Raw genomic sequence first — 27,985 nt, forward strand, 5'->3', positions numbered from 1 at the left:
GTATTCAAATTTGCACATCAACTAATCGAAATTCTAAGTATATATGAATGGTAAAATCTAACGTGATGCACATAATGATATTACCTGCAACTGCGTGGACGGAAAGCCTTTTCGATTGATGTAGTCTGAATCCCCCTTTGGACATGATGCTAGGCGAATATGACTGCCGTCCATTGCACCAATGATTCCCACCATTCCACTTTTCAGCTGAAATTCTCTACTTATGCTATCCTGTTCTTGGAGATTTGGCCACTTGATCAACTGAAGAGAGAGATAAATAGAATTTTATTTTATAATACATATGTAATACTAGTAGCATACATAACTATTTAATTTTTGAACTTATACAATCTTTAACCCTAATACCACATTTATCTGTTTGTGAAAGAGAGTGGTATGTTGCCACCGGTCCCAGAAAAGTCATTGATTGTAAACGGTAGATGTTCTAAGTGCTTGGAATTGGCTTCCTATTTCGATATATTTGGTTATGAGTCCTTCTTTTATAAAAGCTTTTTTTTTGGTTCTCTATTTTCCTAACTATTTGGTCCAGATGCTTCCGATTGATAGGTAACTCCTTGAAATACGTATGTGGTATTTTATATTTTCAAAAAAAAAATATCCCTTTTAATCTATAGTCTGTTTTCGGATGCGGGGATTAGCAGCTGAACAACCGTGTGTTGCATCCTCTAAAACTCGGGGAGATAGAATAGAATAAGCAAATGATAATGCTCAAAGTAAAATGGTGTTTTTTTTAACATTTTTCTTGAAGTTTGAAGCTTTCTACTGAGCCATCGATATAAATTGTATTTCAATATTCAGTTTAAATGAGGCAAAAAGTTCTGACGAGTTGCTAACAACTGAACCGATAGAAGATTTTCGAAATACTGCTATTGAAATATATGAGTCAATCAGTCTGAAGAACTTTCTTTCGGCTTCTCTCCACAGCTTTTTTGATAAAGAAATTAATATAAGCACTGTACATTTAATTTGGTTAGACAATAATATAGATCTACTTATTATGCATAGCTATAATTATTCTGTAGTTAGACTGATAACTTACGTAACAGAGATTATTTAATATAGCATTTACAACTGTCTTGATTACGTTAAAAACTGAAGCCTTGCATACACCAAAATAGTGTCCAATTTCACGAAGTGACTCCATATTTGCCATATAACATAAAAATATAAGAAGTTTTTTGTCTGGTGCAATGGGCTCTTTCCCTCTCTCAATATCTGGTACGAGATCGTTTTTTAAAACATCTAATATTTGTTCGAATGTTTCTGCGCTGATCCTAAAATGAGATTGAAAATCAACAGGAGCAAATGTTGGAATAACTGTTTCTGCATAGCATGTAATCCGTGGAACATGGGGTCTACGGAGCAATGATGCTATTGTTATAGCTAAATTATTCAGTTGCGTGTGTCTAGCCATTGCTAGATTTTCTAGGCCCGTCATATTTCGTATGAACATGAAACATTGCATGTTGTTGTCAACTTCGTCCTCCATGTTGAGAGTTACTCTAGTATCGAGTTTTCCGTTCACGTAAAACACTGCGCGCGCACAGGCGTTAACATAACCAGAGTAAGTATAGAGTAGATAAATAAACTCGCCCTAGGATTCAGCCCTCGGACGTCAGACGGCATCACACGTCCCAATCTACAATGAGTTTTAAAGTGCATGTTGACGCGGGAATTTATACGCACAAAACAAACGTTAAATGTACAGCGTTGGGTTGGTTTCTGTCATCTAAGGTAGTAAATCGTTGATCCATCTAGAAGTAAACCCTCCTCGAAGATAGCGGGTAAAGGAGAGCTGGCCCAGGACGTCCGTTCAGCAGTAATGACTGAGACGTGATTGAATGTATTTTAATGGAAAGGATTGTTGTAATAAGGTATTCCGAACCTCACGTTTTATTTGGTTTTATTTTCTAGTTCAGTTACGTTTCCGTGCAACTTTATATCAAAGTTGTTTGTACTAGTTTTTGATCTTGTAGATGTGATTTTAGATGTTGTAGACGTTGTAATGTTAGTTTTTTGTTATTATATTCATATATTAATACTACTTGTGTAAATAGTTCAAGTGGTTGTCATTAATGAAGTTCACTCTGAATATTGTTGGGTTCTCTAAGTAAGTTTTGTTAATCTGAGTATCAGTGATTTCAATAACTGAAATTTGGCCATTGTTTGTTTTTGCTGGAACACTGAATTCAATAATTTTTTCTAGTACTGTCATTGGTTTTTAATAGCTATTATTATTCTTTTTAGTTCAACATAAGTTCCTATATTAACGGTGTAATCTAACAAACATTTAAACCTGCGGGATGTAATGTTTTATCTTTTTTTTACTGATCATTTGGATTACTGCTCTTGCATCAAACATCATCGACTAATTTTATCATTATATTGAATTTGTAACAGCACATTGTATGATAATATGAAAATTACCCCAAGCGCTTAATTCACGTAGAACTTGATATGAACACTAAACTATGAAAGCCCATGGTAAAAAAAAAAAGCAAACGAGAAACGATCACTTTTAAAAATATGAAAAAATGGAGTTTATTTTTTATAAAGATCTGATTTTAAATACAATGAGGTAGAAATATTTTAAGAACTACGAACAGAATATATCAAATATATGTGCTTTTAGGTTTTCTTTTAAAAAACCATTCACAAAATGTATCTTTCGTAGTTTACTTCTTCTTTCCTTTTATGTTTTAGTTTTTACATTCAGTATTGTTAAACACTCATAAATCAACCTTCTCGTCGGTTTGTAGACGAATTCTTGTAGGTTGACCAGTGCATTCTGGTGCAAAGCCTTTGGCACATTCAAAAGAAGTTTACATTGGCATCGATAAGTTACAGGCATGCAGTCAAGAAGCGACGTAATGATTGTTGTGATGTAGTCGTACTTCTTTCACCTTGTAATGACTCTGAACGTTATCTGTCGAGGACGCGCTGTAATAATGGTGAATAGGGATATACTTTGCAGAGTCCGAACAAGGGGTCAATAGCCACTATAATTACGTTTATGCTAGATATCGTTGATAAATGGTCGAATTCGTCCAATGTTTCTGATCTCATTGCAAACAGGATTTAGAAATAGCACTTATGTGTTAATGTTTTGCCAAAATCCAAATAAAACATTGGTGTTCAACGTGTTTGCACCAAAATTGAAAAATGTCCGTTTATAAATGATATATACTGGTGTGTTATCTGCATAACAGTGAAAGCTCAAATAACGGTGTTTACATATTGCGCCAATTGGTCTTGAATAAATGCAATACAGTTTAAAGTTCAAGGACCGATCCTTGAGGAACAGCATACTGGAGATTAATTCAATCCAATAGAATCGAACTAAAGGCGTGATACGTTTTTAACCATTTCAGTTCTTTACCAGTTAACCTAAGTGCGCAGTAATGACATGATGAGCATCAAAGTAATGCTGTCTAAGTCGACTAAAACACACAGTAGGCTGATTGTAGATTGTTCGTGTCGTCGTGAATAGAGTTTGGAGATTACAAGGAGAGTATCAACGACATTTTCGACCTTACTATGGATACAAACGGAAGATAAGAGACGGATCGATAATATTTTAACACATCTTTGTCTAGACCAGTCTTTTGCAAGAGTGATCAGACAGCCGGCTCTTTGAAAAAGAGTGGTACACACGCTATTCAAGTGACAAGTTCGCTGTTTTTGTGATGACGGTAGCTTAAAGGTTCAAACAAGGTTTTGGTATCTTTGTCGGAAGTGGATCTACTTGCCCGTGATTTGGATGCAGCTTTAAGATTAATCTTACGAGTTTCTTCTACCGATGCAGCAGTAAAGACTGTGGGTAGACGACCTTCACATTTAAAAAAAAAAGTATTTGAATTCTGATGAGTCTTTTGTAGACGAACCGTACGTTAATTGTACACAATTATAAGCCTGGTATTTTTTATTTGTTTGCATTTGAAGGGTATGTTAACAACAATATCATGAAGAAAAAAAAAAAGAGAAGGAAACTTGTTTTATACACCTTCGATGCATTAAGTGATTTATTTATTTTGTACATGTATCGTTACTCGTTACGATCCAGCGCACTCGTAAGAAAGATTGTTGACCGGTCATTATTTATCTCCAATGGGGCGGCAAAATGTAAATTTGAAATGATAAAATATGATTGACCTCTGTTTTCATAAAAAAAATAGTTCCCCGTCTTTCTACTACATAAAAATAGTTGACCCCCTCTCTTTTTCTGATTATAGTTGAAAGGTTTCAAATGATTCAATTATGATATGTTGGTAATATTCCTAGTACGGTATTTTGATACACATACACAGGGAATCAATGAGGACAATATCCGATAGAAGGATACCCTGATGTAACTTCACAGTTTTTACAAAAAAAAAATCACAAATGCTTATTGTTTGAAGAAATAATGTCACGAATTTTGCCATCATATATATTTAAATACAAATGCAATGTATTATAATATCAACAATTAGTTTATATCAAAATATTATTATAAAAAAAAATCCATAATAATCTCAAATCAGCATTTTGATTGCTATTTCAAATCACAAATTTTGTACTTTTTATTGAAAATACTCTTTGATATGATAAAAGTGCTCTATACTGAAAAAAAATAATAAGCCAGTATATCATATATGTGAAAGTGCAAGTTTTATAAAGTTAAACAAAATATTCATTTATAGTTCCGAACACCAAAGTTTTTTTTCCCAAAACAATTAAATGAATACAACTTATCTTCAACTAAAAGTAATTTCAAAATGTCAAAATTTCCAATATATTTTATATTAAATCAAATTTCAAAAAGTGGAATGTTTAGCTCGGTTCTGTATTCTTTCAATGATATGCACCATCTCGTCAAACTCAAAACTAATTGGAGTTTAAGTGGATTACTAGTATTTAATTATGATTTTATCATTTACAGTTTTATTAGAGTAAAACATTTGAACCTTTTTTTGGTATCTGAGCATTTCTTTTAATTGTATTCATACAGAATGTCAGGATGTCTTTTTTCAAGGTAGAGATGTAGAAATGAAGCTTTTCCTAGCCTTTCAATTATTTCTTGTATTATGAATTTCACTCTGACAGAAGACGGAGGGTCTTCAACAATGAAAAAATCATTCGTATATTTATTTATATTGGAAATCTATATATATGAGGTATGAGTTCATCTTGAAAAATAAAAATGGTGTCACCTACAAAAAGCAAAGTCTACTTATGCTGAGGTGAAGCCAGGATGATGAAACAATAAATTTTAGTCTCTATTCATAGTTTCTTAGTTTTTTAACATCATGGCTAAGCAAAACATAGAAAAGTGACTAATTTTGCACATTTTTTGGTAATATTCACTTGACAATAAAATTAGGCAAGGAGTAAAGTGACTAGCTCTAGCTAGATCACTGATAGTGACAGTTTGATATTTTCGAAAGAGTAAAACTAGGAGACGAGTTAGCGCTGAAAGGCCCAAACAACTATACATGTATATATAGACTATATATATATGAAATAGTCATGGTTTATAGCGATAAATGAATCTATGACCAATAAAATCATGACCCACTTACTTGATCAAACTGAGAAAGAATGACTCCCTCTATCAGCTCCAATTTTTTTCATGACCCCCCCCCCCCAAAAAAAAAAACCCTGGAGATAAATAATGACTGGTCCCTAATATCTACGGAAAATAAAAAAACTAAAGTCCCTAATCAAATGGCAGAATCAAAAGCTCAAACACATCAAACGGATGGATAACTGACTTGGTACCGACATTTTCTTATGTAAAATATGGTGAATTGAACCTGGTTTTATAGCTAGCAAAACCTCTCCCTTGTTTTTCAGTCGTATCAAATTCCATTATATTTACAACGATGTGTGAACAAAACAAACAGGCATATGAGGTACAAATTTAAAAAAAATTGTGTTCTATTCCCGATTTAGACATTTTGACGAATGAAGATTGGATCCCGGATATTTAGCATGCATTGACAGAGATGGTATTTCTCTTCTACCAGCGGATAACATAAGTTATAAAGATAAGTGACTCTTGCAACACAAAAGAAAACCTGCATGTAACTATTGTTTTGTGTGTCTAAAAAGACACATAGATATAAGAAGATGTGGCCAATGAGACAACTCTCCATCCAAGTCACGATTTATGATAAAAAAAGCATTTATTTTGCCACTGGACGTTAATAATCTGATAATCATCCATCGCCATCTTATCATATGGATTTTAACTCTGGAAAAATATATATGATGTATTTGATTTTTAAAAAAATATATATAAATAATTGAGTTAATGCGTTCAATTAAGTTAATGCGTTCAATTAAGTTAATGCGTTCAATTAAAATAGAAAATTCTACTTTTTCAATACACTAAACCAATTTCTTCAAAGGGTAAATAATAGTAAGCATTGGCATTTTGATAAAAAATAAATCAGCATGAAAATCTAATTTAGACTGTGAACGTGAAATCTGAATTTTTCAACACCTATAAGTCCTGAAATTGTTTTTTTATTAATATATCTCAGGTTGAAGGCTATATTTTCATGTGCATAGCATGAAAATAAAAACTCTTGTAAAAAATATTGTTTCCATAAATATGATAAACAAAGACGGACCCCCCCCCCCCTTAAAATAATTGGTTGATCATATATGGGCGTTTTTCAATAAAAGCGTACATTTCAGACCTAAAAAAAATGGAAAATCAACTTGTCTAAAATTTAATTTCAAGAGTTATTTTGAATACCTCTATAATAGACCTGTTTGTAAACAAAAAGTGCAATCTTAAATATTCTTTAAAATGATATTATTTTCATAATTTGTGTACTGTTTCGTAGGGGACTTTTGTCCCCTACGAAACTTCTTCTAAACACACATATTTTTTGCAATTTTAAATGTCTCCTATAGACATTCCAGTTTGTTTACTTTAAATACTAGAAAAATATCATTTTTTTTCTGAATTAGAAAATCATTTTTATCGATAAAGATTAGACAGTACTTCACATATGAAGGTTCAACTCATGTTACGTAGTGGACCTTTTGATGCGTTTCGTAGTGGACAAAACCGTTTCGCAGTGGACAAAAAGTTTCGTAGTTGACATCAACCCTATTATATGTTAATAAAAACATAATAAAAATTACATGAAACTAACCCTTGTTATTTGTTTTGCACGAATATAATTGAAAAAAGATTAAAAAAAGACTCCATGGTAGTGGTAGTGTCCACTACGAAACGTTTTTCTCCCATACTTGTTTCGTAGGGGACCGTTTCGTAAGGGACGTATTCGCATGCTTTATTTTTTCCCCGCAATCCCTATATTGTAATAGTAACAAGACTGATTGTATTCATCAAAGCATTTATCAAGCTGTACACTGATATTTTTTTCATAATTTTAAAACCAGATACTGAAGGAGATTTGACCCGTTTCGTAGGGGACATTATCAAAAATACGGTATCACTCTGGTCCATTTGATGTGCTCAATTTTTCTTACCAACAATTTAATTGCCGTTATAAAAGCATCACTTCTTTTGTAAGACCCTATTGTTTATATCTCTTGCAAACAAAAATTACATTGATTTTATAAAACTGTTTATTGGCAAATTTTAATGACTTCGTTTCGTAGTGGACAATTTGTGAGGGACACACCTTCTGAAATTAAAAAACCTATATTGAAAGCTGTTTATTAGAATATGTTGGCTCTGAACATACTTTTGAATTATTAAAGAACTTATGTAAAGTAAAAAAAACATTAATTTCTTCATTTTTTTACGATATTTTAGAGTATGAATGTTGGACAGGCGGTCTAGGGACATGCCATTTTGGTTGTTTTGGACCATTCAGGAGTCAATATCTTATCAGTCCCTCTAAAAAATAAACTGTTTCTTTGCTTAAAAATGTTAAATCTAATTCAATGTACTGACTGCACAAAAAATTACTTGCAAAGATCAAACACATTTTTTTTAAAGTGGCTAGGACAAGAAAATACGTTTTTATTGAAAAACGCCCATATAGAGAATCACTTAGGCATGACTGGAGCGGGTCTCCCTTAAGGCAGTCAGTTAGCACCCCCCTCCCTCTTTATAAAAAGTCGTTCTTGATCCGCCACTTATATGACGAGGGTATGGATGTGAGTTTGTTATTTCTGTATTCTGTAAATTTTTCATTTTTTAGAGAACTTTTCATATTTCTTTATTTCTAAAAAAAATATTCTTATTTTGATATTAAAATTTTCTAGAGTCATGATTTTAAGTTAACACTAGATCCTAATGCTACAGGGCTAATAAATTTAAAAAGACTTACTGGATATAGGAAGGTTTGGTGTGAGTACTAATGAGACAACTCTCCATCCAAATAAAAATTTATAAAAATAAACCATTATAATAGGTCAATTTACGGCCTTCAACTTGGTTTATTTTAATAACAAAATTTTATATTTTGTCAGTTCAATCATAGATGTAATCTACACAGGCACTTGTCTCAGAATTTTTTCCCCTGATATAAATATACCATACCTTAAAAAAAAGGTTATTTTGCGGTATATATAAAGTGCCTGTGGTGATGATAATTTATAGAGATCTGAAAAATAGTGTTACGTAATCTAATCACCACGTGATTTTACACGTGATCAATATTGTTGTTTTTAAAAATGGCGATTTTGTGGAATGGTAGCCACGTTCAGCAGGTTGCATTAGATTCTGTTGGAAATGACCGATTTTCTTAGATAGTTTTGATGTTTTAAAGACATGACTGAAACAAATTTTGAGAGACAGGTAATAGATTAAAATAAAATATTATATATAGATCATCATAAAACAAGTTTATGCAATTGTTTTCTTCACTGTACTGTAGTTTCGATTTCTACTTTCGTTTTACTAGATGGGTTTTAGCAAGGATTTGTATAGTGAATTTTTGGGATCTCCTGTAGTTGGTGATCGCAATACTGGTATACTAGTATTGTGCACAATACTGGTATAAAAATTTTGTACCAGTATTGTATTCAAGTATTGTACCAGTATTGTGTTTTTTTACATATAGCATGTATAGGTAATTAATTGTTTATTAAAGGTGTCACATATATATGCATAATGAAATTAACATATGACATGACAATTTTATAAGGAATGATTGCATGTTTAACTGATGTTGGCATTGACTGCGATTGTCATCAAAGAAAGATTTAAATATTTTGATGTTCTTTTCTTAAAGGAACCTGTCTCATCATTTTAACAAACTCTTATTTTTCTTCTATGTTTTCTTTCAGGTATCTTTTTTCAATACTCATAGTATATTTTAGTGAATTTTATATTGACATTGCTGCTATAGCTTCTGTATCATCAGCATTTGCTGTGGTGTTGTGACCTCTATTTCTGTTTCAGATGGCATTTCTGCAACCCTCCCCTCTCCCCCTACCACACTTCCTTAGGCCTATATTGATATTTAGGTATTCAGTCTCTGTGGACTTTCTCTTACGCTAACTAGATTACAAGCTTTTTCAGATACATGTAGCACCTGTATGGCTCTCTTACTGTTGGAGTGCTTGTCTGGTATTAGTGTTTGTACCAGTAGATATATCTGCTACAAATTGTATTGCTCATGGTTTTGAATCAACTGCTTTAACTACCTATAACATTCATTTAGAAAAACTAGTTAATTTGATTATAATCAGCTGGTTTTCCTATTTTAAAAAAAATGTTTCAAGTTTAATAGATAATGATATCTATTAATTATTTTATGAATGATTAATAAGAAAATAAGATAAATGCATATGATCTTTGTATACATGTATTAAAATTTCTGTAAAAATATATGATGGTGTACATGTAAATGCTGAATTTACAGTGTTAGAGTGTAATTATTTGCTTGAATTTATTAAATGATAACTCTGATAATAAGCTTTTATTTTTTTATTTTTTTATCTAAATTGAATTAAATAAATTATAGAAATATCATAAAATTTTTAGCAAATATTTATATTATGATTAACAATTGTTTGAATAATATGAGTTAATAACAATAATCCTTTGTTTATTTGTACAAGTATATATTTTAATTATTTTTAATTGGTTGTTAATAGATTTCACAATTATCCTCTATAATCTTTTTGAGTTCATTTAACCTCCCTTTGATCTTCAATATCCAATTTTGCTTAAAAATTCATTTTTCATTTTAAATCTTTAAGTATAGTCAACAATACAACTACAATACTGGTATATATCAGTAATGTACCAGTATTGCTGGTTTTTTTTTTTTAAAAGTGACAATACTGGTACAAAATTTTTATACCAGTATTGCAATCACCAACTACAGGAGATCTAATTTTTGGTATAACAATGAGAGCTGGGCGACGCTAAATGGTATTTCTCTTCTACCAGCGGATAACATAAGTCATAAAGCTAAGCAATTTGTTCATATGTAAAAAAAAAAAAAGAAAAAAAAAGTGATCATTGAGTGACTCTTGCAACACAAAAGAAAACCTGCATGTAACAATTGTTTTGTGTGTCTAAAAAATGCAAAATCTTGAAACATGGTATACACGATCTTTATCCATGCTTGTGACTCTTTAGCAGTTCACATTAGAATTTGCTTCAAATGAAACTATTGACATCATACATCAATCAGTTTTGTTTTGTGGCATCAGATAAATGAAGTCAACATTTTAGTTGATGGTGCATGTAATGCATGACCCACAACAATAGGGATATTAAAGGTGTATCATCATGATCATATGTATTATAGGGTATTGTAAAACATGGATTTTTCTACCAAATTTTTCACTGCAGAAATAAACAGCTAGTAAGGAATCCAGTTTTTATTAGAGAAATAACCTACCTTTAAGGCAATTGCAGGAATGGGAACATACATGTATATAGTATTTAGGGCAGCCTACAATCATGACAGTGAACACCTCTGAAAATGCTAACTTTTTAAATTTTATTTTGGTATGCCTGGGAACAGTATATCTAACATATATGTTCCTGTATGGCCTTAACTGTGCATTTCTGCTTCAGCTTACCTCAGTCTAAAGCATGAACACAGATTTCCATCAAAGTAAAAATGCAATTGATATTTGAATTTAAAATTGTAATACTTCTCTTCAAGACCATATCTATGAATTATTTTATAGAAAGAAGAGATAGAAGCTTTGACGTCTATTTATGGAGATGATTGGCTTATGATTAGTGATCATGAATATAACATACACATAACTGTTGAAAATGACCAATCTCATGGGGTCAATTTAGAAGTAAGTACCATCTTGACCATTAATTGTTTGATGAATTTGCATTAAAATTGTGTTATGGTGAAGATTGCAGAAAAAAACTCCTCCGGGTGCATGAATTTCTCACTGTATTGAAGACCTGTTGGTGACCTTCTGCTGTTGTCTGTTCTATGGTTGGGTTGTTGTCTCTTTGACACACTCCCCATTTCCATTCACAATTTTATGCATAAGGAACAAAGGGAAATAACCAGAAAATGAACTGATAAATAAACTAATCCACACTGTACTTACTACTTAACATTGCTTAAATAAACTAATCCACACTGTACTTACTACTTAACATTGCTTAAATAAATTACAGTTGGAATAATATTATATTCTTTGGTCTGATACTATACATTTTATAGACTGTGATATATCTTTGGATCAAAGTAAAACTTCAAGCTATTTATGAGTAGATGATATCTACAAATATGTTTTGTTGGTGTTTGAGAATGTTTTACAACCAATTGCAGAGAACAGTCATTTTCCCTAAATTTATAATGCTTCTTTTTTTTATGAGATTAGTCTGATATATGAGAGTTGTGAAACCATCGATTTTATGATACAATGAATGATACTGCAATGTTTTAGAATTTAAAAAGTTCAAAGTCCTGATATTTACTGGACCAATATATAACGTATACATATACAGTTTTCTTTGTCAATTAATTTATTTTATTTAATCATAAACTATGTCATATCTTTACTTGTTGTTACACTTGTATTGAGAGAATTTTGTTTGAACGACTGATATTTGATAATTTCTGTTTAATTTATTCACAACTTTTTTAAACTTACAATGTAGGGACTATAGTGAGCTTGATAAATTGTATCAACACCTATGTGATTTTTAAAATTGTATGTTACCCTCAAGATGTCTTTTGGTTCTTGTGTCGATGGGTTGCTGCCTTATTTAAACTTACCTGACATCTTACAATATTTTTTAGATAATTTTAACGGATGGCTATCCAAAAGATGGTCCACCTAATTACCAGATAAGGTACAGTCTATATAAAATAATTTTGATAATTTAAGTGTGATGATGAAAATGAGTTTATTCAATTGGATAAATGCTATTTGCTGCTAAGTATATGTTAAAGACCATTCTTAGAATATCAATGGCCTGATTTGGACTAAAACAATAAATGAAAAAAATTGACAGACTGCAACAAACTACAACCTTTGGATAATAGACACGCACATAGAGAATGAGTTCAAATTTTTTATTATGATTATTGAAACATCTTTTTCATGTCAGTGAATTACATTTACAAGTATATAGCATCGAATAAATGATGAACCATTTGATTTTTAATAAAATTAGAAAGAAATATATATTATGATGTCTTATCTTTCAGTGCACCATGGTTGAAAGGAGAGTCAAGGCAAAAGATTGAAAATGCTCTCAATGATGTTTACTTGTGAGTGAAACAATATTTTTGGATATAAATATGTTAAAATTATGCACATTTAATGAAGAAGTTTGAGTAGAAGGGGAATACTCACTAACTTTCCATAAAAAAATATATAGATAAACAGAAAGGAAAACATATTTGTTTTATTTTACAAAACTTATTGCATCAAGCTATGATAGAACTTTTAACACTAATGTAGTGCTTAGAATATATATGGTATAGACAGAAACACACATGTTATGTTGATCTTCAGTTGACTTGTTTAGTTTCCCTGTGTTGCTAGGTAGCTTACTCATTTAACTTTAGGCAAAAAAATCACTTACAATATTTAATTTCATTAATGTTACAAACAGCATAAGAACTGAGGAGTTTAATTATATTTTAAATATAATTAATATGGTGTTAAAGTAACTTAGTGAAGGAATTATTGGTGCTCATATACTAGTAACTCAAGTTAATTCTTTCAAAAGGATTTTAAGCTTAATTTGGTTTATTGATGACACAATGCTGTTGATAGAAGAAGTCTATTTTTAAAGTTTGATGTTGAATATACAATGATTTAAATTATTACAATGATATAACCGTAATTTTGCATTAATAGAAAGTAAAATAACATAAGAGTTAGAGTATTGACTAAAAATTATAATACCTTTAAATTGGTGTCATATTTAATATTTCTTTGTTTTACAGAGAAAATCTTGGTGAAAGTCTAATATACCTATGGGTAGAAAAGATTAGAGAATTAGTTCAAGAAACACTTGAAACTGGTATTTATTTTGCTTGTTAAATGATTTCTTTAAAGGAGGGTATGTGCACAGACAAACAGGAAATAATATGACCATTTCACAATGTACAAAAAATTCAAAGTTAGCTCAAATGTGGCTTTTTTATGCCCAACCTACGATAGTAGAGGGGCATTATGTTTTCTGGTCTGTGCCTCCGTTCGTCCGTCCGTCCGTCTGTGCCTCCGTTCGTCCGTCCGGTTAAAATTTTTGGTCGAGGTAGTTTTTGATGAAGCTGAAGTCCAATCAACTTAAAACTTATTACACATGTTCCCCATGATATGATCTTTCTAATTTTAATGCCAAATTATAGTTTCGACCCCAATTTCATGGTCCACTGAACATAGAAAATGATAGTGCAAAGTTCAGGTTAAAGTTTTTGGTCAAGGTAGTTTTTGATGAAGTTAAAGTTACATCAACTTGAAACTTAGTACACATGTTCCCTATGATATGATCTTTCTAATTTTAATTCCAAATTAAAGTTTTGACCCCAATTTCACGGTCCACTGAACATAGAAAATGATAGTGGGAGTGGGGCATCCGTGTACTATGGACACATTCTTGTTACTAATTTGTGTGAAGCACAATGATTATTTAATTCAACCAGGAAGACACATGAAATATAAATTTCAAACATGATGCATGAAAACAACCCCTTGTCACCCACATCAATTGGAACAGAAGGAACAAGAAACATTGGATAATAAAACAAGCATGTTCTTCTAATGAAATACTTGTAAAGTCTTAGTTTTCCCAGGCAATGGTAAAATTACTATTTTTTGGGATACGATTGCTTTCAAGCAATTTGTAGACTTATACAATTGGCTCAGGGTGTGATGCCCTCACGTCAACCGTTTTATTCTAAACATTAAGGAACATCTCAGATTCTTATGATTGTCTTGGTTTAAAAAGTAAAACCAAACAAATGGATTGAACTTAAACAACTTTCCTATAATGTTCTTTTCATAATCTTCATGTTTGATATTTCCCTTGACTTATATGCATGTTTTTAACAACATGGAAAATCAGAATTAAGCAGTATTTATTTTTAGTGTTTTTATAAATTTAGAAACACGTCAGAGGGAATTCCCAGTTGTGATAAAAATGGGAGAGTTCTCTGAATTCTGATAAATCTATTTCTGTCATACAAGAATTGAAGTGGAGTTTTTCTTATATGTCACTGTTATGAAACTGATATTTGATAATGTACTTCCATAAAAAAATAGAGAACCATCTAGGTTGTTTAATTAATGTATGTTCTTGCTCAGGGTTTGTTTAGGTAATTATGCGCATGCGTATAGTTTTCTTGACTTCAAGGGGTATTAGATTGAATGGTTGCTCTGGATTCCCCACTCAATTGATTAATTTATAACTCATGTGATCCTTTCTATGTATGTCTGCTATTGATGGTTATTGTTGTTGCATAATTTTAAATCATATGCATCATTTAAATTAAAGTAAATGTAGTCACATCGTAAAAGTAACTACAACACCCCTTCAGGCGAAATGGAGTCTTCCATATTATCGTTTCGAGTTGTCTCCCTTCCGGAAATAACTTCCGTGAATTCTGAATCAAAACAATACGTTGAGAAAATGTATACTTGTTCTGTCAATAAACGTCGTATTGTATTAAAAACGATTGCAATTTAAAGCGAGGAATGTGTACGGAAAGAAGTCATTATCACTGACCCAAAGGAAATTAAATATTTAAAGAGTTAGGAATGGGGTTCCTCCTAGAATTAACGTAGGAAAATAGGTGATACATGTAAGATACGAAGTAAAATACTTCTCTCAATCTGAGTCTCAGTGACTGCTGAGGAAAGTAAACTTAGAATTGATAGTACAAAACTAAAACACAATAGGTCTAAGTATATTGTTCACATACTTTTATCAGGGATTGGCTATTTTGTAACTATTTAAATTACGTATATTTTACATTTTACATGTGCAGTTGAATTAGTTTTGAAAATAATATTATCCAGCTACATATATACATGTGTCAATGAAAACAATGACAATCGTATCCCTCAGAGCAATCTTTCTCAATTTAAATAACTATAGTGGCACAATTAGTCTCATAATTTCTCCTGTTTTCATCATCTCTTTATTAGAATTGAATTGACAAATTATTGTTTGTATAGAAAAGATTATACTAATTTTACATGACAATTTAAATTTCAAATGATATTATTAAGGAGGAGATAACTCATGGTAGTTAACTTTATTTACCATTGCTTAACCCTATTACAAGGTGTACATATTATATAGAATATCAATGTATTGAATTTTCTTCTGAAGCACCATGCAGTTTCAAAATTTGTATAGCAGAATTTTTTTTTATCAGGAATATGTATGAAAATATGAAACCATTGATTACATATCATACAGGTAAAAAGTTATCCTTTTCTTTTTCAACTTGTTTTTGTATTGCATTTTTTATATGTGTTACATTTATTCTATATTTTCCCCCAGGAAATAAATCACCAAGTGAAAATGTTTCCTCAGACGAAGAATTCTGTTTTGGAGATGAAGACATTCGTCTCGCTCAATTGGAACTTACATCTCCTGAATCGATAGAACAAGCAGACGATGGCTCAGGTAAATTATATTGTTATAGATTTCTTCTTTCAAGAGACAATGTAATTTTATTGACTATGCTGAATACAGGAATATTACATCATAATATCAGTCACTAATACAATGTTGCTCTATTTATGCCTTTTGGTTAATTTTGCTGCTGAGTTGCTGTCTCATTTCTGTCAATTATAAAGACATGACTTAAAAAAATCTACTAGTATATGATAGAATAGAGAATGAAATCAGCCTAATCACTGGGTCTTCAATGCAGCAAGAAAATCCTGCACCTGACGGTGGACTTTACCTGGCCACTTAACAATGTATGCTACGGTAGTTCAGGGAAATGGACAATAGTTATCTCTTAAGCATGCAAATGAACCAAAACTAGAAAAACACACAAGTCTAACAAAGGTTAGAAGTTCTTCACTTGAGGCAGTTGAAAAATACAGTGGGCTTAAAAACTTTTTGTGAGATCTCAACCCTCACCTATCTAGCCGATGTGGAAAAACAAATACACAGCAAAGCACACAGCAAGACTCAGTTTGAAGGAATTCTATTGTAATATGATAGAATTAATCAGTTAATTGGAAATATTATTTACTGACAGCACTTTAATTTAAAGTTTTCTTTTTGACACTCTGTCCATGGTTTCATTTCATATCAGGTAGCTTACAAGAATGTTGAGTTTTCGTCAGTTAGATATTAGAGCACCTGTTCATTATGATGTAAATTTTAAAAATATGCACCAAGTTAGAGTTTTACTTAGATTTTGCTATTACATGTATTACTTGTACAGAACATGGACACTTGATATTGTCAGCAGGACATTGTTTCTTATTATTATATAGTCTTTATTGATTTACAAAACAATTTAAATGCTATTTAAATTTTGATTTTATAGATTGGGAGTGTCCTGTTATTACATCAGGGGAGGTTCTTGTTGACAGAAACAGTAGATTTGTAGGTCACATTGCAACAGTATTGCATGTTAAACAGGTACATCGTAAATTATAAGTTATAGTTCTCTATTCAATATGATGTTCTTCTTTAGCTCTGGATACAAAGCCATGTTCTAATTCCAATAAAACATGGGCTTCACATGTCACACTTCTCCAGTATTTTAAAACAAGTGCAATTTCGTCTTTCTTTTATTTTGGTTTATACATGTTGTTTGGTTTCTGTCATGAAAACTTATTTCACATTTGCTTTAATATTTAGAAAACAAGTATCAGAATTATTAGGTGAAACACTTAGCATTCAATTTATATTGTAGCAGTTTTATTTTGCATGCCCAGAGGTGTTTACTTGTACGGATTGTCCGTATTTTACACGGATTTTTTAATAAAATTACTCAATACGGATTTGTCATGAAAAAGTACGGATTTTCTACCAACCCGGAAAAAAATCATAATTGCTTCCGTTTACGGCAATCGGTATCTAAAAGGCGCTTTTCTGACTGGGAATCTCCGCTCTTTCAAGCGCAAAATGATAGCGATCAAGTTTATTTCATGGTCGGCATGGATCAGCCTCAAAAACGCAAAAAAGGCAATGAAAGTTCTGAACAAGACCAAGCGCCTAAGAAAAGGAAATGCCTTCAAAAGTACAAAGACTCGTATACAACTCTCTGGCCTTGCCTCCGGCCATCCAAGAAAGGAGAGTGTATGGTCTATTGCACAGTATGCAATTCTGATTTTAGCTGCGGACATGCAGGAAAAAATGACTGTCTACGACATGTGAAAGGCAAACAACACAAGGATCTGTCTCAGCTGAAAGAGTCATACTCGACTATGACCAGCTTTATGAAATTTAATGATGTTGAACTGAACCGGCAACGTGCCACCACTAAAGCAGAGGTTATGATGTGCGAGTTGATAGCAGAACTAAACCTACCCCTGTCATCTGCCGATACATTCAACAAAGCATTTAAACTGATGTTTCCCGATTCCAAAATCGCAGGAGGTAAGTTTTTATTCTATTTTCTATGTGTAGGCAGGAGATGTGAATGATCCATATCTTATAAATGGATCTGTCCCACATGTCTCTTATTTTCTTTCTTACGAAACCCAACTTTATTGGCCTGGGCATTTAGGGAGGGGGTAATGAAATGTTAAAATCCTAGGAGGGGTGCTGCCGAAATTTTTTTTAGGGTTGGACTTGGGTTTTAGTGGGGGAGGGAGGTAGAAGGAGGTTCTGTACTGTAGTGTTTTGAAATGAAATATTCCAGACCTGCCTATTTGTCTGGCAGAATTTGATGAGATCCTCCACAAAATCAAGCAATTTACATGTCGAATAGGAAAATGTCATGCCAGTGGCTCATAGTTCAAAATCTCTGTCGCCATGGGGAATTTTGACCAGGGTGTGCAGATTCAATCACACAATCTTAACTCGAATAAATACTATATATTAAAAATATACAGTTTCAGTCAGCCTTGTAAAGTCACACTAATCATGTGAACTATAACACAACTTGAATCTTTTTTCCTAGGACATATATGGACATTGTTTGAATATTGTGTGAATTTTATTTAAGGATTTTTACTTTTACTTTCAGATATGAAGTGTGCAAGGAATAAAGCAACAGCAATTCTTCTTGATCTGTCAAAAATAAATCAAAAAACATTGAGTGACAGACTACAGTCAGCCCCCTTCAGCATAAGTACCGATGGGTCCAATGATATAACAAGTAAACAATACCCCTTGGTAGTTCGTACAAGAGATCCTGGGACAGGATTGGTGAACTCAGAACTTTTGTCTATACCTGTGTGCACTGAGTCAGCATCAGGTGAAAACATTTTCAACATAATGAATAAGGACCTTTCTGACAGAAACATTAGTTGGGATAACTGCTTAGCATTAGGTTCTGACAATGCCAGTGTCATGACAGGGTGTAACAAAGGCGTCTTCAAATTTGTTAAAGACAAGCAACCCAGTGTTTTCATGTCTGGGTGTGTGCTACATTTAATACACATAGCAGCCAAGAAGGCTGCAGATGCTTTACCAGCTATAGACGATGTATTGATTGATATATACTACTTTTTTAACAAAAGTGATACTCGGAAGATGAATTTCAAAGGCTCTCAGGACCTCTTCAATTTGGAACAAAAAAGAATGCTCAAACATGTATCAGTAAGATGGCTCAGTATTGGAAGGTGCCTTGATAGAATGCTTGTAAATTGGGATGCTCTGAAGGACTACTTCAAGAAGGAACATGATTCACTTGAAAAGAAGAAAGAAGCAAAGAAAACAAAGGACACAAAAGATCAGTCTAAAAATAAAAGTACAACCACAAGTAGTAAAAAAGGTAAAAAAAACTTCATTGCAGTAAAAGTTATTTTACTACAAATATTGTTTCATCGCCCATAGTAGAGTCAAGAGAAAATTTGTTATATTGAAATAGTAACTTTACACATATTTTTAATAAAGAGACTACAGGATCTTCCAAATTTACTAAAAAAAAATAAAACTCATCAATACAAGACACCTACTATAATAAAAGACAACTCTTGCATATGGGAGATAACTCTGTAAACCAAACAGAGGGGATACATTTTGTTTTGTGGAATCAATCTGGTATTATGATAGTTTTTTTTTTACATTAGTTATTATTTTTTTATTTGTACTTGATTTGTTGATATTGACTCCTTATAAAATAAATTTCATTTTAACCTTTTGCAGGTACAAACACAAAATCAGTCGGAAGTAAAGAACAAAACAAAGAAGGGATCCCTCAGAAAGCTGAGCCATCTTATGCAGAAGTTAAAGTGGAGACTATATTTACATTTATAAAGTCACCAACAAACAAACTATATGCTATATTTCTAAGCTATACAGTTAAGTTGTATGATGAAGTCTTAAAAAATCTTCAAGCTGAAGATCCTCAGATTCATAAGGTCAGAGGTGCCTTACATTCTGTAATGCGTAATCTCTTGTCACGTTTTGTTAAACCTGCAGCTATGGTTGGCAAGTCTGTAGACGAAGTTCAATATACACTTGGATACAACCAAAAGGTTGACAGTGAGTTGGTTATTGGTAATGCTGCAAAGGATTTCATAAGGGACAAGGAAAAGAACCATCTTCGGGACCACCGCATTGTAGAATTCTACAAAGCTGCACGACAGTACTTCATCAATGCTTGTAATTACATTATGACAAAACTTCCCTTGAATGATCCTGTGCTTATACATGCAGAAATAGCAGATACAGACAAGCAATCTACTGCTAAACAGTCATCCATTGAATTCTTTGCTAAAAGGTTCCCTGTGCTCATACCAGATGGGGCTACAATGGATACATTAACTGAACAATTTGTCTTGTATCAAACACAAGATCTAGCAACAGAACTGGAAGCATTTGACAGAGTGGATGAAAAATGGAATGCCATTGGACAAATAAAAGATACAGGTGGAAACCTGATGTTCAACCATTTAGCCCAATTTTGTCTTGGGATTTTGTGCATTCCACACAGCAGTGCACATTGTGAAAGGGTATTTTCTGTTGTGAGGAAAAACAGAACTGACCAAAGAGCATCTTTAGGGGACCAAACTTTGGAGGCATTGCTAGTTAACAAATCAAAACCAGGAAATCCATGTGATAATGCAAGGAAACATAATAATGCAACCCTGGATAGACTCAAAAGTGCCTACTACAATCACCTAAATTCTTAACTGCTATACATTCACCTATGCCTAGATTTTCCTTGTATGTGTACAGTTACACTTTAAATCACATGTACATGTAGATACATTTACTGCAAATGTCTGATAGGATATAAATCTGCTGTATGGGCAAAATGGGAATACAATATTGTTATACTTTCATACTCATATGAAAAATGTAAAATACACAATTCCATTTTGACATGTTTGCTGCATTGTCATTGTTTTTTTTTTTTTATGTTTTATTCATTTCAATTGAGTAACAGATTTCATCTAGTCACATTTATAATGGTTACAATTTTTTCTGTGATAAAATGCACATGTACTTAGTACTACTAGTCCCAATGTGTTTGATGGTTTTTTTTAATTTTATTTTTTTCATTGATGCTCTGTTCTGTGATAAAATGTATATGTACAAATGTAGTTGTCCCAGTTTTTGTTTTTTATTTTGTTTTTTTTATGATTTATTTTACATTTTATTTTACTGTGATAATTGAAAGTTAACTTCAGTACATACATTTACATGTTGAACTTGAATTACTTTTTTAATTTAATTTTATTGTGTTAGTAAATGTTAAATATGACCAATAGTATGAATATTTTTTAAATGTTTTATAAACTCATAACATGCTATTATCAATTGTATCATGTATCCACATTTATGTAAAACCAAACTCATTAAACTAAAGTATAGTTGATACATGTATGTGTCCTCCCAACACAAGTAAGATTTTATAAAAGGTTGGTAGGAAGTCAACTTATGCCCCATAAATGATAAAATCTATAGATTAAGAAGGTGTACAGTATCTTGTTTCTATTTAGTAATACTTCTTTTTTGCTTATCATTCATGGTAATGTATCAAAGTCAAATTTTTACATACATGTATGTTGAATAGAGAAATCAAAATCCATTGGTATATCACATATTTTATTTGGTTGTGTTTCATTGTTTATGATTTTACAAATGTATATGCTACTTGTGAAGATATCACATTACTTTTTGTTTTATTCAATTAAAGGATGTTTCTTAATTCAAATTGTCTTTTCTCTGTTAAAACTGAAATAAAACACTTAAAATGAGATTTTAAATGTACATATCTTGTTTCGCAGTACACAGTGAATACCAGATTTGCATGTATTGACTTATTCAAAACTTAAGCTCAACTTTTTTTCAAATCATGCAAATTTTAGGTTATAAACTGTTGCAAAAAATATCTGAATAAGACTGCAGATACTGTCAGAATGCAGGAAATTGCATCTAATTTTTCAAAAATTTCTTGGGGGGGCATGCCCCCAAACCCCCCTAGATGGTTCGTGCCGCTTCGCGGCACTCAACGAGAGTATTACTGACAACATTGCAAAACTACTGACAATTCTACTGAGAGACATCATGAGGGGTAAACAGGTCTGCATGCCTCACTTCTTTAAAAAGTCTAAATAGAAAAACATCTGAAATTTGCATTTTGATTTAAGTTGATATCAAATAGATTTTCAGGAAAAATATTTAAGTACCAAAATAAATAAAACACAACACAATAAAAATCATATGTTTGTTTGCTGTACTTGAAAATGCTGACAAATCTTATTCTAGGGTTGGTCCTGTTATTATTTTATTATCTTTCCTTTGAGTATTTGAATTTCTGAGTTCTAAGGAAGACTCAAAAGGTCAGCTCATTTTGGAGATTACTTAGGAATTAATAAAGTTTTAAATGCTACTTTTAACTGATCAATTTTGAAGAAAATAAATAGTTTATGCCAGTTGGAAATCCATCTACTTTCCCAACAAATATTGAATCGTGAATTAAGGTATTTAGATATGTATAATTCCTAAATATTAGATATGTTCTATTTTGTTTTATATGTATGTTTGCATCATATTTTTTTAACCAAGAAATGTTTTTTTCTGATAAGAATTTCTTCTATTGTTATTTTTCTTTCAGACAAAATTGATGCTGTCTTCTTTGAAAGAAAACAAGAAGATAGCGGCTGCTACACATAATATATATGCCTGTAGAATATTAAAGGATGAACATGGAGGTCACCCTACATTCTATCAGATGTGTGAAGATGATGGAGAAACTCACGCTGGCTCACGGCTACTTCATTTATTGCAGGTATTATATACAATTAATATTTTTTTAATTTACACTATATATGTAGATGATATGTTCAGAGTCCAGAACACTCAGTAATATGAAGTTTCATTTCAATCTTAGAAGAATTGAAAATATCATGTCAATGGCATGAGGCTATAAATAGTTTTATGAACATATTTTACTAAAAATGGCAGAAAAAGGAAGATACTTAGGAATTATACACCACTTAACATATATATATATTATAAAAATGGTCAAAGTTCAATTAAAAAAACTATGAGATGTGTGCTGAAAAATCAGTGTGAATAATACTGAATATATACAATTGTCTGCTTTAAATCATCTATGACTATAATAATCAATCAACTTGTATGAGTATTAATTTACAAGACAAACACAGAAAACGGATTTGTATCTCAGTTTTGAAAACCTAAAAGTATAAATATTTCCTTTGGTAAATGCATATTTTATCTAAAATATTGGATATTTCCAATTGCTTGTTGCACTTGTTTTGTATGATTTGATAAAACAAAGACTAATATGTGAATAAATAGCTGATATTTATTGTTGTAGATAGTAGATGCCAGAAATGTAATGGTGGTAGTCACAAGATGGTATGGTGGTGTACATTTAGGTCCTGATAGATTTAAACATATTAATAACTGTGCAAGAATACTACTAGATCAACATGGCTTTATCAGATCCAAAGTAAGATATATGGATATAAATGGTTATTTCAGGAGGCTGAAAAATGATATATTTCTATAAAAACTGGTGCTTGAACATGAAGTTTGGCTATCATTTTTTAAGAGAATCATAATCAAATTGAGCCATCATAAATATATAATATCTTTTTCACTACACTATTATACTGAGGTATACATGTGGAGAAATATGAGACTAAAAATTGACATCAAGGAACAATGGCAATGTTTTTCCTTAGAGCTACTTAACTGTTTTATTTTTTGATTGAATCTAGCTGGGTAAACCTGATCATTTTGACTAACTTTCCATATTTTATTAACTTTGAATTAAGTTCAATGGTCAATTTATAGTAGAATTATCAGGTTCAGTCTGTGGTCAAACTTTTTTATACTTCAATAACTTTATTTTTAGAGCAGCATTTTTAACATATTTATTTGCATTTATCTGCATTTTGTATGATTAGTTTTCTGAAAGTATTTTCCTAGCATGATTGGCATGTAATCAAATAAATGTAAGATAACAAGAATTTCTAGCCACTAAAATTAAAACAAGAGGCTCTCAAGAGCCTGAATCGTTCACCTGTATTTCAGAGGAGAAGATTTTTAAATGTTAGCAAACTTAATGAACAAATTGTGTAAAATTATCTTTAAAGGGCAATAACTCCTTAAGGGGTAAATTGACAATTATGGTCTTATTAACTTTTTTGTAGATCTTACTTTGCTGAACATTATTGCTGTTTACAGTTTATATCTATCTATAATAATATTCAAGATAATAACAAAAAACTGCAAAATTTTGTTAAAACTTCCAATTCGGTGGCAGCAACCCGACAATGGGTTGTTCAATTTGTCTGATAATTTCAGGGCTAATATAAGGTGCCCAATTTAACAATTATAACCCATGTCAGATTTGCTCTAAAAGCTTTAGTTTTTGAGATATAAGCCAAAAACTGCATTTGACCCTAATGTTCTTTTTTTAGCCATGGCGGCCATGTTTGTCAATTGATCAAAACTTCAGATACAATTTACAAACAAGATACCCTAGGAAACATTTAGTAAAAGTTTGAATGCAATTTACCCAGTAGTTTTAGAGGAGAAGATTTTTAAATGTTAGCAAACCTGATGAACAAATTGTGTAAAATGGTCTTTAAAGGGCAATAACTCCTTAAGGGGTAAATTGACAATTATGGTCTTATTAACTCTTTTTGTAGATCTTACTTTGCTGAACATTATTGCTGTTCACAGTTTATATCTATCTATAATAATATTCAAGATAATAACAAAAAACTGCAAAATTTTCTTAAAACTACCAAGTTAGTGGCAAGCAACCAAACAATGGGTTGTTTGATTTGTCTGAAAATTTCAGGGCTGATAGATCTTGAATAATTGAACAAATTTACCACATGTCAGATTTGCTCTAAAAGCTTTAATTTTTGAGATATTAACCAAAAACTGCATTTGACCCCTATGTTCTATTTTTATCCATGGTGGCCATGTTTGTCAATGGATCAGAACTTCAGATACAATTTATGAACTAGATACCATAAGGAATATTTATTTAACGTTTAAAGGTATTTGGCCCAGTTTTTTTCAGAGGAAAAGATTTTTTAAATAGTTTACGACGACAACAGACTACGGAGGAAGCCAAGTGATGGCATAAGCTCACATGGGGCCCTTTGGGCCTTCCTTAGCTAAAAACGGGACAAAATGATGTTCTATGGTATCTTGATTTATTTTCAGCACATATTTTTAGCTCACCTGGCCCAAAGCGCCTAGTGAGCTTTTCTCATTACTTTGCGTCTGTGGTCCGTCGACGTCCATCGCCGTTAACTTTTACAAAAATCTTCTCCTCTGAAACTACTAGGCCAAATTAAATCAAACTTGGCCACAATCATCATTGGGGTAACTTGTTTAAAAAAAAAGTCCGGTGACCCAACCAACCAACCAAGATGGCCGCATGGCTAAAAATAGAACTTAGGGGTAAAATGCAGTTTTTGGCTTATAACTCAAATACCAAAGCATTTAGAGCAAATCTGATATCCGGTAAAATTGTTTATCAGGTCAAGATCTATCTGCCCTGAAATTTTCAGATGAATCAGGCAACTGGTTGTTAGGTTGCTGCCCCTGAATTGGTAATTTAAAGGAAATTATGCTGTTTTTGGTTATTATCTTGATTATTATTATAGATATAAACTATAAACAGCATTAATGTTCAGCAAAGTCAGATTTACAAATAAGTCAACATGACCAAAATGGTCAGTTGACCCCTTTAGGAGTTGTTGCCCTTTATAGTCAATTTTTAACCATTTTTCGTAAATCTTAGTAATCTTTTACAAAAATCTTCTCCTCTGCAACTACTTGGCCAAATTAATCCAAACTTTGCCAAAATCATCTTTGGGGTATCTAGTTTAAAAAATGTGTCTGGTGACCCGGCCATCCAACCAAGATGTACAATAATGTACAGCAAAGTAAGTCCCCAAAAATAAGTCAACATGATCAAAATGGTCAATTGACCCCCTAAGGAGTTATTGTCCTTTATAGTCAATTTTTAAAAATGTTCATAAAATTTGTATATTTTTACTAACATTTTCCACTGAAACTACTGGGCCAAGTTCATTGTAGATAAGGATAATTGTAAGAAGCAAGAATGTTCACTAAAGTAAGATGTACAAAACATCACCATCACCAAAACACAATTTTGTCATGAATCCATCTGCTTCTTTTATTTAATATTCACATAGATCAAGATGAGCGACACAGGCTCTTCAGAGACTCTAGTTTTCTTTACTTAATCAAAGACCACATCACTTTATTTTATTTATTATACCCCACGCAACAAGTTGCGGAGGGTATAATGTTTTTGACCCTTCCGTCCGTCAGTCCATCCGTCAGTCCTGTTTCTTGTCATCGCAACTCCTCTCAAACCACACAACAGAATTACACGAAACCTTTTTAGATAATAAGGACATACTATGTAGTTCTGCATATCGACAGGAAATTACGATTCAATTTTTTTTCTAGGAGTTATGCCCCTTTGAACTTATTTGCTTCAATGTTCTACTGCAACAGTTTGTCATCACAACTCTGAAACCACACAACAGAATTTCATGAAACTTTGTATATAATAAGGAAGTACTATGTAGATGTACATATTGACAGGAAATTATGATTCAATTTTTTTTTCTTATACAATTTTTTTTTCTTACACTTATTTTATTTCTCCAATGATAATGTGGGGTGTGAGGTATGTGAGAGTGCTCACTAAGGTTCTTTAATTTATTTTTTGTTAGGATGAAAAGAAAGGACCAAAGAGTTCATCAGGTGGGAAGAAAAAGAAAAAGTAAAATGTTAGTATATAGTGGCTTGCTCTAGTCATAGGTAAAATGATGTGATTCAATAGCTGGTACAAAGTGCAGTGATCTATTCTGTCAATATGTTGTACTGTTAAGGAGAATATGGAGGATAATCTTTATAAATTTTCATGAACAGCGACAACCATGGATTTGTACTTTTTAGTAAAGTATTAGATTTATAGATGCTAGTTATGAGATTTTATTGCAGAAAAGAATGATACATCATTGAGAAATGAATTTTGATGATATTTTATAAGCATTTTGTTTTTTTATTGGCATAATTTATTTTAAAGGTTATTATGATAATTTTTTAATGTTGATCATGTTGATAGAGATGAATATAATATTGCATTTGCTTTATTTAAACTATTGTTAATTTCAAATTTATGCAATCATCAAAGAGATGATAATGACAATGACTGCATTATATTGGAAGACAATGAGAGGGTGTATTTTTTCTTGCTTCTCATCAGCAAATTTTTTCACAAAAAAATCTTACTAAATAATTGAAAGTAAAATTAATGAATTTTTTTCTTCTAATAGATTTTTTTTTAAAGTCATATGTTACATAAATTTCAATCTTATTGGCCAACTGATTTTCTGTATGCTGTTACCTTTACCACAACACTATTTTTTAGTGTAAAATGTGCACAGAGAACTTTGTTTTATACAAATGTATGCTTTGGTTCAATGATTTCATAAACACTTAAATTACTAGAGATTTGTTTCATATGACTTTTAAAATTTTTTTTTTTTTTTATGAAAACTGTCACAGCATCTATAATTCATTTGAAGTATCCATTGAATGCTGATTTTTTATTTAGTGTGAATGAATTTTTAAATTATATTTGAATCTAGTGTGAATGCTAGCATGCATATGTCAATATGGTAAAGGTGCTTTATTGATTGTTAATCAGAATAAAATTTGTGTATAGTATGATTAAATTATATTTGTTCTTATAATTTGTATTTAATTAGAACAGTCCTATATCAATTGATTAGCAGTTTACAAAGTTTGCAGTATGTGTGAATTTTGATTCATTATCAATTCTTCTTTTTACAGTGCTTTTATTAGTTGTTATTGGCATTAAACTAAATGTCTGTTACTGTGAGTGATCTC

At 31.6% G+C, this 27,985-nt stretch overlaps 2 protein-coding genes across 2 annotated transcripts; both read left to right on the forward strand.

Moving 5' to 3' along the window:
- Positions 1-8,643: 8,643 nt before the first annotated feature.
- Positions 8,644-27,045, forward strand: LOC143080636 (protein IMPACT-like). The gene is made up of 10 exons (XM_076256568.1): positions 8,644-8,791; positions 11,146-11,265; positions 12,231-12,283; positions 12,642-12,704; positions 13,389-13,465; positions 15,953-16,078; positions 16,959-17,053; positions 22,653-22,826; positions 23,382-23,516; positions 26,803-27,045. Exons 1-10 carry the CDS (start codon positions 8,765-8,767, stop codon positions 26,854-26,856), a joined length of 924 nt encoding a protein of 307 aa, XP_076112683.1. The 5' UTR covers positions 8,644-8,764; the 3' UTR covers positions 26,857-27,045.
- LOC143080635 (uncharacterized) lies at positions 17,356-21,743 on the forward strand. Its single transcript, XM_076256567.1, has 3 exons — positions 17,356-18,016; positions 18,609-19,358; positions 19,733-21,743. The coding sequence occupies exons 1-3, from the start codon at positions 17,425-17,427 to the stop codon at positions 20,719-20,721; spliced, it is 2,331 nt and encodes a 776-aa protein (XP_076112682.1). The 5' UTR covers positions 17,356-17,424; the 3' UTR covers positions 20,722-21,743.
- Positions 27,046-27,985: the final 940 nt, after the last annotated feature.

Source organism: Mytilus galloprovincialis, chromosome 6, assembly GCF_965363235.1.
Source record: "Mytilus galloprovincialis chromosome 6, xbMytGall1.hap1.1, whole genome shotgun sequence".
In the NCBI taxonomy this organism is placed as follows: Eukaryota; Metazoa; Mollusca; class Bivalvia; order Mytilida; family Mytilidae; genus Mytilus; species Mytilus galloprovincialis.